Source organism: Sinohyriopsis cumingii, chromosome 15 (assembly GCF_028554795.1).
Source record: "Sinohyriopsis cumingii isolate HCF-2022 chromosome 15, ASM2855479v2, whole genome shotgun sequence".
In the NCBI taxonomy this organism is placed as follows: Eukaryota; Metazoa; Mollusca; class Bivalvia; order Unionida; family Unionidae; genus Sinohyriopsis; species Sinohyriopsis cumingii.
Window position 1 is genome coordinate 125,724,904 of NC_142975.1, and position 14,124 is coordinate 125,739,027.

Below are 14,124 nucleotides of genomic sequence, written 5' to 3' on the forward strand. Positions count from 1 at the left end.
AACACCAGATCTATACTAAAGACCAAACACCAGATCTGTACTGAACACCAGATCACTCATGTAAGATTAAATAAGCATGTATTTAATTAAAAATGATCATAACTATAAGGGGTCAAATGCTGCCCCTCATAAGTAAATACCCCTTATATGTGAAGTCAGGTTTCATTCTGTAATATAATTGTCGATGCACAATTCATTTCATGTTTATTTATGGCACTTTGTTAAAAAGAGACTGGTTTGAAAGTAAAGGTACAGTAAAAAATAAACTCAGAATGCATGGTGCCAAACAGTTTTTATTTCCAACTTCAGATCATGATAAATTATGAATAACCCTAACCTAGCACTCAATACAACTGAATAGCATACATCTGTTTAAATAAACAAATTTCTAAAATGGTTTTTCCAGCACCAAGTACATAACAAGTTCATGTTCTCTTTAAAAGACTCGTGAATTTAATAAATAACAGATATTTTCTTTATTCTCCTAAAATTTACATAAGTAACATGATTTCTCTAACTAAATAAACAATTTCGTCATTCAAAAAACTATAAATTTTCTCAGAAAAATTTCAAATAAAATATGAAAGAAGCAAATGCTCTTCCAAAAGAATTTGAGATTCCATGATCTGGACAAAAGTGTAAAATTTGCAGTTTTCCTTGCTAGAATTTCACTGATGTATTGTCATGAATTAAAGAGGTGGTACTCTATTGCATGAAAGTCACCCTACTTGACAGGAAAATAGGAGAGTAAGTTTCCTTCGTACTTTATATATTTGAAAGCAAGTCAGATCCAATGCAAATTGCAAAGACCCATATCTACCAGTGCACTATGTGCTGGCAGATTTGGATCTAGGCTGTTGATTGGAAGGTATCAGTAGAACTAATAACACTGACCCTGATCTTCCAGTGCACTATGTGCTGGCAGATTTGGATCTAGGCTGTTGATTGGACGTTATCAGTAGAACTAATAACACTGACCCTGATCTTCCAGCGCATTATGCAATGGCACAGCAGAATATGTGTTGTTTCCAACTGGATCCAACTTAAAACACGAGTACATAAGTCTAACATCAAGCAAGAGAAATGTATGGAACTGAACAGTGAAATGAAGATAGGAAACAATGTTCTTTTCTTTAACTACACAATCTTGTTGTATGGTGACCCTATTCCTAATTCATGTTTTGGGAAATACTTTATAAACATAATCTAATTTACCTCAAATTCATGAAGTGCTTAAATAAATATTGAGGATAATAGTCCACATCTTTCAAAGCTTCTGATATCTACAGATATCTCTGCTTTTATCAGGATTGGTACATTGTTTGAACATGGATCACAATAGGATTGGTACATTGTTTGAACTTGGATCACAATAGGATTGGTACATTGTTTGAACATGGATCACAATAGGATTGGTACATTGTTTGAACTTGGATCAAAAAATGGATCCATAAAGTTCAGATGCTGGTCTTCTTAAACTAACACATTTCTAAATACTGCATATTGAATCATTATGCCAACATTCATATGTTAAAGTACACTGACTGGCACTCCAATTTTCCTGCAAAATGCAACATCAGCAGAACAAGTCCAGCTGTATAATAAGTCACTCAATAGACAAGGACGCAAAAAAGAAAACATCAGCTTTATCAAAATTTACAATCCCCAGTATTGTATCTTCCTGTGCTGTAATCTTTACTTGGAGACCTGATGTATGGCATTAGCCAGGTAATCTACATTAGCAGAAGATACACCAGCTACTGATATCCGGCCATCCTTTGTCAGGTAAATAGAAAACTCCTTGATTAGTCTCTCCACCTGTAGCAAACAATCAGAAAACTTAATGAGCTTGAGATAATCTGTACTAAAGGCTGTAACACAGGTACGATTATGTTAATTTGTACTAAAATGCAGTAACACAGGTACAGATATGTTAATTTGTACTAAAATGCAGTAACACAGGTACAGATATGCTAATTTGTACTAAAGGCTGTAACACAGGTATAGATAGGTTAATTTGAACTAAAGGCTGTAACACAGGTACATATATGTTAATTTGTACTAAAGGCTGTAACACTGATACAAATATATCAGTTTTTACCAAATGCTGTAACACAGGTAAAAATACATCAATATGTACTAAATGTTGCAACATAGGTACAATAATGTCAATTTGTACTAAAGGCTGTAACACAGGTACAAATATGTCAGTCTTTACTAAAAGCTGTAATACAAGTACAAATACGTTAATCCATACTAAATGCGGTAGTGCAGGTACAAATATGTAAATCTGTATTAAATGATGTGAACACAATTACTAACATGTCAATTTATACTAAACGCCCTAACACAGGTACAAATGTGTCAATCTATACTAAATGCTGTGACACAAGTACAAACATGTCAATTTATACTAAATGTTGTAACATAGGTACAAATGTGTCAATCTATACTAAATGCTGTAAAACAGGTACAAATGTCAGTCACACATGGCCAGTACATGAGATGGTAAAGGTTTCTTCCTACCAGTGATTGAGACACGTATAAACATATACATGATGTGTCACAAGTATTTGTTTGCTACTGGGAAGGTCTCTCACATACCTACTTTGGCCAAGCCTGAGACCTGAACCCATGTGGACAGAGGTGATAAATCAGTCATCTGTAATGGTAAGTGTCTTAGACGACTTGGCCACTCGGGCCCCCAAAAGGCAACCCTAACAAGGACCTTCTCAGTAAGGCAGATTTTTCCCCCATAAGTTTTCAATAAGATGTAACAAACTATCATGTACTGCTATTGTAAATTTGGAAAACGTATATTTAAAAAGTTCCAAAGTTATATCTGAAACTGACAGAATGAAAGTAAACATTATGTTTAACTAAAAACTTGGTAAAGTACATTTAGACCCTTATTACCTCCAGTGCAGCTTCACACACTTCAGTTCCAAACTCTATGAAGCTCAATGGCTTCTTGCTATCTCAAACTGACGTAGTTCTTGGATTTTTTTTTATTATTTCATGTTAAGATGGCAATTATATCTTCTCAAGTGACATATTCAAATCGACATGTGACATCCAATAAATGAAACTATTGTTTTTCCTGATTTTTTCCCAAGAATCTGACTATTCTCTTCGATTCTTTAGCACTGTTTAACAGCCTAATTTTCCATTTTGTCTTGAACATGTATTGTCTATTGAATTCCATTTCTTACAAATTCTGAGCAACATTTTTATCATGCACACGCTTTGCATGAAAAAATTATGTACAGCTTAAAGCGTCTGAGGAACTCCTGTGAAGTTAATATGGTTCTCTGACCAACCCCACTAAATCCAATATAAAAACACAGATCAAAATCAAACAGATGAGCCAATTATCTAGATTTCATCGCAACAATCATTTATCTGTAAGTTTTGTTTTTATTCTGAAAGTCTGCATTTTAAGGGTCACTTTTGTAAAACTTATGACAAAATCATTAGGGTTGACAAATCCGAGACATGTATACACATGTACATAATATGGAAAAAGGTTTGTCTACCAGTAAGATGCACGTAAACATATGGTAAAATGATTTGCCCACCAATAAGTGAGACATGTGCAAATGTATACAGTATGTGGCAAAATATTTCGTCTACCAGTCAGCGAGACATGCATAAACATACACAATGTGAAAAGAGGTTTATCTATTATCTACCAGTGAGTGAGACATGTGCAAACATATACAGTCAGTGGCAAAAGGCTTCAACTATCACTGAGTGAGACATGTATAACATACATGATGTGTAAATAGGTTTGTCTACAAATGAGTGAGACATGCATAAACATATACATGTGGAAAAAGATTTTGTCTAGCAGAGAGTGGGGCATGTGCAAACAGATAATCAGTGGCAAAAGTCTTTGTCTACCAGCAATCAAACTATGTCTAAGCATGAACATGTGAGAAAAGGTTTGTCTACCAGTTAGTGAGACATGTATAAACATATACATGACCTACAAATATAAAGAGTCAGAATAAATAAAACTAATGTTCTGTCACAGTGTATGATCCTGGACTGAAGCCATCATTTTAATTCATTGCTTTGAATTAAATCACTTTAAACTCACACAAGGAGACATGTAAAAACAAAATCCTAATACAATAACTCAGAAATTACAAGGCAAATTGAATCCAAGATCAGCACCACTTTGGACCAACTAGATATCATAAGAAATCTTTTGCAGAAATCATGTAAATACGACTTTCCATTTAGAAGGAATAGTGATATCATGATTTTCAAAATGGCTGCTGTGGTGGCGATTCTTAGGTATCAGACTGGCACCATTTTCACTGTGGTCAAGCTATAGTTCATAAGAAATCTCTTAGCCAAAATCCCACAATAACAAGACCATCCACTCTTGAGTTGCGATAGCAATACTGGATGTCCGAGTGGCACCATTCTAATTACAACACACTAGACCTTGAGACGAATGTGCGTGTTAAAGACCCAAGCAAATAGCACAGGCTAAAACAGTCCATAAAGTGTTACCATCAGTACTTTCTGATGACCATGGCGTTAACATAGTGACTAAACAGAGATAAAATTAAACTTTGGTCTCAGTTGGTTTGGATAACGTCATCATTCCACTTGTGAATCACATGTGACCAGCTGCCCCTTGCTCAAAGCAACTTGCATGCAATGTCAATATTTTGATGTGTTTGGAGCCCATCAAAGTGCAAGTTGCTAATTAAATTGAACGATAATGGAATTAATCCTTTGTTTTAGCCTGGCTGATATATAAAACAACTTCAACAACTAGACTTCACATTGAATAAAGACTAAAAAAGATGAATTAAATTCACACTTCCACAACTGGTATGCTAAACTGGTAATGAAGACTGTCAGGGAAAAGTAAGACAGTGAAGATCAGTGTAGTGTATGAGTGGACCATGAAACCCCATAAAGCATGCAAATTCATGCTGAATGGATAACCCATTAAGTTAGTGAAACCACATTAAGGATGCAGCTCGACAGCATTCTTTCATTAAGCTGAGTTTTAAAGCAACATTAAAATTCTGGCACGAATCTTTATCTCTATTCACAAACCGTCGTTAAAATCGCCCCCCCCCTTTTTACTTGCTCACAGAGCATAACTCCTAAAACATGGCCACACATACTCTCTCTCTTGAGACAATATAGCATTAATAAGTCATTTAGTGATATATTTGATTTGACAGAATTTGTAACTCAAGACACACTTTTTTGATATAGAAATAAATGTAAATCAAGAAAATGAAATGTAAACTTATTTTCATAATGATGCAGTCCCGTAACGAATCAACAATGAAAATATCCATCAGTCAAAAGGTGTTATCCCTAACAAGCTGTGAAGTGATTATTACAAATATACTGTTTCGCATTATACATTATCCTGGTTCATGACCAATGTGCTGTTCTGCATGGTACATTATCCTGGTTCATGACCAATGTGCTGTTCTGTATGATACTTTATCCTAGATTATGCATGCATCTTATCACTACACCTAAGTACTTTTATGGAGTGCATATTACACAATTTGGAGATGACACTGCAACCCATTAAAAATCCTCCACATTACCTGGTCTGACTTAAGGCCTGTGAAGCAGAACATGCCAATCTGGTCAGTGATGTGCTGCCAGTTTCGCTTTGAGCCCTCTCGCTTTAGTCCTGCCACCAGCTTCTGTCGCATTGTGATGATTCTGTCTGCCATCCCCTTGACCTCTTTCAGCCTGAAACACAGTGAATACATGATACACATTCCCTTGTCCTCCTGTAGCCGACGGTAAAGAAGCCACATTTTACCTATTAATTTAAAACCCATAGCAAAGGACATATGTTACTGCTACTGACAATCAAAATAGTCACTTATGACTAAATTTTCCAACAGTGATTAATTTCAATAAAAACCTTTGGTGATTGGTAATTTGGGGCTTGTTCTGCAGCCTGTCAAATTTTGCTTCAACATCACTGACACATTTTGCATTTATATACGTGATGTAAGGGACTAGATGTCTAAACAAAGGAATATACAGAAATGCATGATTTAGCAATAAAGCAGATTTCTGTTAGCTTTATAAGAAAAATTTTGAGAAGAAAGTTATTGAGAAAGATACTACTAGTAAATAATGGGCTGTAGCAGCTGAATAAGAGTCAGATACAGAATGAAGAAGTCCTTCTCTGCTACACTGGATAATTGAACAGAAAATTAGGTAACTAGGCAAATCTAATGCCAACCTAGTTGTTGTTGTTGTAGAAGGGTTTAACGCCATTTTTCAGCACAATAGCAGCCAGTATAACTGGTGGAGGAAGAACCCTCGAAAGAATCACCGACTCATCAGAAGCTACTGGCAAGCTTTCTCACATAACCACATTAGTCGAATCCGAGACACGAACCTATGCAGACAGAGGTGAAATGGCAGTGATCCGTAATGGTGAGCACTTTAGACCAATCGGGGTCTGCCACCCTAGTATGATCCTGACTGATCCTTACTAACTTGTCACAGGGCATATAGGAGTAACAGATGTTACATACTATTGTCTTACTATTTGTGCCACCCTAGTTTGATTTAACTTGCAACTGGTGATACAGGGGGTTAGATATGCTACATACTATTGTGTTACTACTAGTGCCTCCCTTGCATGATTGATGACCGGTGATACAGGAGGTTTGAGATGTTACATACAAGTAATTAACCCTCTGGCAAACAGGAAAAAACCACAGCTGTCCCCTCACTCAGACTGGATATAGCAACAGAAAAGACTTTGCAATATACTTTAGTGTGGGGTTTTTTGTATCTACCAACCAAATGCAGGGCCTAAATGTGTGTCAACACTTTCACAGCTTTTGCTGGAAAATATTTATTTCAAAGACAATTACCTCTTGCAGTGGAAATTTTTGTACAACTCCTACCACAGAAACAACTTCTACAACACATATAAATTTGTACATTTAGTGAATATAAACCACATGTACAGTCTTTGGAATCTAAAGGTCTAAATGCTCATTACACTGAGAATGTCTGTAAAACAAATAAAAACTGGCTTGGACAACACTGTCGACTGCCTGATTAAGTATAATTTTGTTGGTTTTAATGGCAATTTTAACACATTACTGGCTGTATCATGCCATGGAATGGGAGCTAACTGCTGATGCCCAGGACACACTGAGGCAGCTGACCAGAGCTGGCCTAAATGGGTATCAAATCTTGGTTCATATGTTCAATGCCCTAATGACTGAGCTTTGACGGCTTCCAGCCTGGCCAAGACCAATGGCCATATGTACTATTCAAACAAGGCATAATGATGATATTCGCTGCTAATGGTATTATGGTGGACTCCTAATATTTTGTAAAACTTCACTATAAAAAATAAATCTCCTGAATTGTTCATTGAATAAGATGTGGCTCTTTTGTGGTCATTTTCAAACTAATTTGGCAATACAATTATTTCTTTCATCCTGTTTCTGTAAACATGCACGCATGTGTTTGTGTATTTATGTTTGTCATGCCTTTTTCCTCAACTTAGAATAGAATATTTATGATTTTGTAAAGAAAGTGACTACTATTTTACATGAGGAGTTGGACACTTAAATCAAGCAAGATTGCATTCAATGTGATAAATTAGAAGAAATGTTGAATTCACTTTTTAAAAAATAGAAATGGTTATGAATATTAGTTTTTCTTCTCTCACTTTCCTGACATCTACAGATGAAAGCTATTGAAGCTAGAATGTTTTAGTATCTTCTACAGCCTGACAGGGAAAATAATCAGTGAATTTATTTTTTCTAAATTATATTTTAATCTAGAATGAAAATGAACACGACTAAGTTCAATACTACAGTAAAACCTGTTATGAGCGATCACCTCTCATTTACAACCACAATCACAATAAATGGATCGATTTCATTATATAAACGCTGTCATGAGCGACCACCTGCTTAACATGACCAGTGACCATGATGTCTTGGCAAAATATGCATTTCATCACTGCTATGAATGACCACATTGCAAAAATGGGGATAAACTCCGCTGACTTTTTATTTAATCCTTGTAACAAGGACTGCTTATACCATTCTACAACAAAACACACACACACACACAGAAAACAAAACAAAAACCCCAAAAAACAAACAGGCTGGCTACCAATATCTGAAATTGTTTTGGTATGCCTATATTGCTAGTTTTACATTTTTGATTGTAAACCAGGCTGATGTACATGTAGACTGTTCCAGCACTTAGCCTGGTTCCCAGCCTTATCTAGAGGGACCCGATGTAGATACCGCCTATATATAAAAGTAAGGCTGGGGACCAATCTATCTTGTCTTGTGTGTGTGTGATTTTGATTTTTAACGTAGCTTTAACAATTGTTCAGTCATATCGCTACAATGTCTGCAGTGTGACAGTTTATAGTGATGTCTAGCACTGGGGCATCATGCCACAGACATGTAGCATGATGTCCCACCCAGTCACATTATCCTGACACCAGGCCGACCAGTCCTAACACTATCCTCTTAATGCTGAATGCCAAGCGAGGCAGCTGTTAGTACCATTTTTGTAAGTCTTTGGTACGACTCTAATCGAACCCACGACCTCCCGCATCTGAGGCAGACGCTCTAACCACTAGGCCACCAGAGCGGTCATCATGCCTTGTGAATGACCATATCACGAGAACAGAGACAGACAACACTGACCTTTATGTAATCATTTGTGACAACACCTGTTTGAAAAGTAAAGATTGTTCTGATAAAAAACAAACATAAAATGAACTATAAAAAAGGAGTCTGGCTACTAATCAAATATATAGACAGATATTACAGACTGTTAACAAGGCTAATGTACATGTGAATTGCCATTATAGCAGCGATGTTGAGGTAATGGTCATGTAGACTGTTTGTTTTTAGAGTTAATTGCTTTGACTATTAAACCAGCTAGTGAGAACCATTTCAATTGATAGTGTTAAATAAAGGCTTGTGATGTGTTGCTTTTAACCCCTGATGTTACAGGGATTACATACCACACACCAATCTCTTGTCTATTCAAGTTGGTGCAACCAGGCTATACACTTTGTTTATAGAGTTAATCCCTATACATCTTCTGTGAATTAAGCTATTGCCTTTTGTCTCTGAATAAATGATTCTGTTTCTGGATGAGATAACTGTTTCTTCTTTTTTCATTAGCTGTTAGCACATGTATAGATTTTTCATATTTGCCAAAAGCCCAAGTCAAAACTGTCTTTATAGTCGATATTGCAAATGAGCACTAATAATGTTAATACCTAGTACATTCATAACAATGGAAGAACCTAAGACTAAAAAGAGATCAATTTTAACTCTGGAGAAAATAATTATTGTAACTAAAAGAAGTGAAAAAGAGCAGACCCCTTGCAAAAAAAGCAGTTTAAATGTTCGTAAAACAAATTTAGGATGTTATAAAGGAAAACCATTTCATATGCTAATGCATGTACGTGTGATCTTCAAATGTAAACGAGATTCATCTATAATAATTGAAATATATACTTATTGCTACATAATTTGTTGTTAGATGAATGCATACAATACAATATTTTCACAAGAACTATTAATAAAGAATAGATTATATGTACAGTGATTGTACTTATTTTCATTATAAATAGTTCTGAAACTGGTCTTTTAGGACAAAACCTGTTATGAGAGACCACCCGTCTTGACTGTTTTTTTGTTGGCAGAAGGGGCAGTCTCGCATATCAGGTCTTACTGTATTGGGGGAAAATTAGTCAAATTTTATTTATTTCCAGCAATGGTCAATTTTTTTTCCAGCCTAAATTGAAAGAGCTTTCTTTTTTCTTGGTGTTGGATGGACCCTCAGCGATTCTGCACTGTTATTGGACATATTACTGCTAAAATAATGAAAAAGTGTCCAGTTTTGAACTAGTTTTGCATCTGAATGAACTGTCTCGCCATCATATCTCTTCGAACAAATCTGAATTATGGGTTCCTGAATCAAACCTAAATCTCGTATCATGATTATAACACAGTTTCATGTATTAGATAGCAGAAAATGTTAGTCACCACAGGTACGCTGATTCATCAATGTTTCAGTCATCAAGCCTGCCAAGAGGTCAATTCTGGGATTTGCAACATGATTACTGAACATTAAGGAAAAAATATATTCCAGTCTGAAGGCTGGCATCGGCCACCATCAATATTACTAAAACAAACACATGCATCCCCTGCCTCTGACAAGTCAGTAGATCAGATATGGCTTTAAGTTTTTTTATGATTTCATAATCCAATTATAAACTTTTAGCAGCTCTACAGTGAAACAAGTTAATCTGGAAGCCAGTTGGGTAGAAAATGCTTGGAAAACAGTGTCAGTGATAAAACAATGCCTTTCAATACTGTTTTCCTGATAAAGATGATGGCGTTTATGTGATAAACATGGAAATTATGTACAATGTTATTGCCCACATATACCATTCTGAACGGAGAGCTGGGTCAGTCAGCACCTTGGTGACGAGACGAGATCCATGTACAGGTGGATTGGAGTACATGGGACGGATGAGAATTTTCAGCTGTGACATCACTCTCTGGGCTTCGTCAGAAGAGGAACAGACAATGGAGAAGGCACCTGCTCTCTCACCTTGGAACAAAATTAAAAACAAAAACACAGTTAATCTTATAACCTTTGTAACATACAAGTTTTCTCCACCATCCCACCCCTTTTTCTCTCAAGTTTATCAATTTTGGGCAGATACTGTCATAATGTGGTCTTTGTGGTGGAGAACCTGGGTAATATCACTAACCACAAATGGGTAGCTATAAAATGGTTAAGCATGCAAATTGAGATTGAACTTGAGATTCAAGTGTTATAAAGCAAGCCCACCACTGCTATACTATTCGGACAATGTGCATCAAGCTTATAAGACATGTGGAAAACACTGAAAATCTGCTCAGGTAATGTACAAATATATGCCCACCAGTTTCTCAACCAAAATTTCATGTGGTGTTTACTTTTATTGTACTGGATAAGCATTTTTATCCAAAAATTCCTGCAAAGGCCGGAAAATGTGATAAGATCATCCACATATGGCTACAAATAAACAACAAAATTTGTTCTGTCTCTGTTGCACCATTTTTGTACAAGTTTGCTAATAAGCTTCTCAGCACAGATTGACATAAAGACATATGGACAGATGTGACCAAATCAAGATGCCCCTGCCTTCATCAGTTGAGGTGAAGGGGTAGATGATAAAAAAGTGAAATCACTGCAGATAACATATTGATTACCATAGAGTCCCATATTCTTGGCATAAGACTGACACAATGAGAGGGTGTGTCCATCTGCCAGGAACTGTCGTACAGGAAAAGCATCCTTGTCAATGTCGCCACTAGCAAATCCCTGGTATGCCATGTCGAAGAATGGGTAGAGATTTCGCTTCTTCATTAAGGCACTGAGTTCCTTCCACTGTTCTGGCTTAAGAAAAACATGCACAACTTTGTAAAAAAAAAAAAAAAAAAGCATTTTTGATGTTTTGTCATTCAAATACACACAAAACATTCCAATAAATCCCATCGTTTTGTCATCCTTATATATGCACAAAACTTTATGATATATTCCACTGTGCTGTTTTGTAATATATATATATATATATATATATATATATATATATATATATATATATATATATATATATATATATATATAAAACACACTTTATAACAATTGTCCTTCATACACAACTTACAACAAGCCAAGTAACAGAATCATATGCCAACACCCAAGCCACTAGCATAAAAAAATAAACGACTCAACATCTATGAATGATGCAGGCAATACAACGAAAAGACCAGAAAGTAAATAACCTTTGCAATCTGATAAACTTCACTTTAAAAACCTGATTTGTGCCAAACTGGCAAAATTTCAAGGTAAATTCGAAAAGCTCTTTTTTTCTGCAGATTAATATTGTCAAATATTGAAACATGCCAGACTGAATAATTCGGGGCAAAGTGTAACAATTCCCGTATTTAAAAAGATTTTTGTCCAAAAAAGATACTTTTACCAAAGGAAAAATATAATGTCCAAATAGACAAAAAAAGGAAAAATATGTCCAAATACACAACTTTTCTAAAGGATAAAGCCTATGTTAAAACAAGACTTTTCATACGGAAAAATCTAATGTTGAAATAGACAAGTTTTCCGAAGGAAAAACTTACTGTCTAAATTAACGTTTGGATTCCAAAAGGAAGGATGAATATTTTATGAATTTTTTTTTTAAAAAAAACACAATCAGCACTTTTTTTCTAGTTTGTTCATTTGGATGTGCATTGGAATGTCAACCCGCACAATTATGACTCGAGTTATGTCCCCTACATAATTAGACATTTTGTGATTCTGATGTCACTTTTGAAGTAAAACTAAACCCAGCTGAAAAATGCTGTCATCGTTTCCAGCATAAGTTATTCCAATAAACAGTTTAATTTTGTGTCATGTGCTTTTAACTCTCTCTCTCATAACTGATGCCTTGGCAGCAATTGCTGATGTTGATGTGGAATAATATGATGGCTATCAATACAAAACAAAGAACTTCTTTTCAGCAGAGCGTCCTCAAGACCACATCAAGCATCAATGATGAGTTTTACTTTTATAATTCTTCCTTACAGAATAAACAGTCAACACGTCACAACTCAATTCATAAAAATGCAAATATTAACTTTTAAACAGAAAAATTATGGAAGCTGAATTGTCAAATGGTAGTATTGGTCTCTGGAGCAAAACATTTGGCATCGAATTCAAGTATCCATTCTACACTAATATACATGCATATTTCCTTATACCTTGTTTTCTACAGTGATGAGCTCAAAGGTAGAAAATGAAAACATACTGATGATTAACATTCGATTTAAAGTGTGCAATTTTATTTCTGACTCATTTTACTTACTGATAATTCAAAGACAAGGATGTTAACTCAGCTGAATTAAACGCGTGATTAATACGACAGATTAATTGCAACTGACAAAAATTTCCAACAGCCATGCAGGTCCCTAAGAGAGTTAGACCATAATAATTACATATTCCTTTGAACCATCAGTTATGAAAAGTGATATTTATTTATGACAAAATCTTACCTTAGGGTCCACTCCAGTTGGATTGTGAGCACAAGCATGTAACACTATCACAGAGCCTTCAGGGAGTTTCTGTAAACCAAAGATTTATATCGATGAAAAATTCCATTCTGTAATACAATAACAAAGACAACATTTCTGGCCACTGCTGGTGATACTGTAATGAATTGTTACAACTCAGAATATAAGGGAAAGTGCATACTTGGTGTTTTATTTTTATTCCAGTATCTTTTATAAATATTTTAAAATTTCTTATTTGCATTTACAGAAAGAACTATTGCAAACAATCCCATTCAAACCTTCTCTCACGTTCATCATGCTTTTACAATGTAAGGGAAAATCAGCACCAAGTTTGAATTATGTACTCAATCAATGGAGGTCACTTTATTGATTACACATTTAAATTTTTAGCATCTCTGGCCTTCTCACCCATTTCTCAATTTTTCTCTTTGCTATGGTGGCCTAGTGGTTAAAGCATCTTCCTCCGATGCGGGCGGTCGTGGGTTCGAACCGTGACAGAGTCCTACCAGAGACTTATAAAAATGGTACTAACAGCTGCCTCACAGGTGCTAAGCATTAAGAAGTTAAGTGTTAGGACTGGTCGGCCTGGTGTCAGGATAATGTGACTGGGTGGGACATGATGCTTCATGTCTGTGGCATGATGCCCCAGTGCTAGACATCACTGTAAACTGCCACACTGCAGACAGCAATATGAATGAAAAATTGTTAAAGCTACATTAAAAATCCAAATCACACACACACACAATTTTTCTGATATAGGATGTTTTGATATATTCACATAGTGTGCTGCATCCGTCTAAGCCGCTACTACAAACATGCAGGTGTCAACTTGGTTAATTAAAAGGCAGACAACTGTGTAAATGCTTCTATGACAATATACTTTTGGACGGTAATTGCCTTGAAATAAAGGAATACACAGCCATATGAAACTTCATATCAAACAAGTATTCCACAAAACCTCTTGTGTCATCTGTGTATATACATTGAG

The 14,124-nt window shown here is 35.6% G+C and overlaps 1 protein-coding gene across 1 annotated transcript in view; it reads right to left on the minus strand.

Annotated features, from left to right (window-relative positions):
- Positions 1–275: 275 nt before the first annotated feature.
- LOC149782700 (aspartate aminotransferase, mitochondrial-like) overlaps positions 276–14,124 on the minus strand; it is a 44,543-nt gene continuing 30,694 nt past the window's right edge. Inside the window, exons 7-11 of the mRNA XM_089934194.1 lie at positions 13,119–13,187; positions 11,280–11,466; positions 10,467–10,632; positions 5,595–5,745; positions 276–1,818 (exon numbers count right to left, since the gene is read on the minus strand). Of these exons, the coding sequence (XP_089790320.1) occupies positions 1,696–1,818; positions 5,595–5,745; positions 10,467–10,632; positions 11,280–11,466; positions 13,119–13,187 (696 nt within the window). The 3' untranslated portion in view covers positions 276–1,695. The remainder of the gene's footprint in view (positions 1,819–5,594; positions 5,746–10,466; positions 10,633–11,279; positions 11,467–13,118; positions 13,188–14,124) is intronic.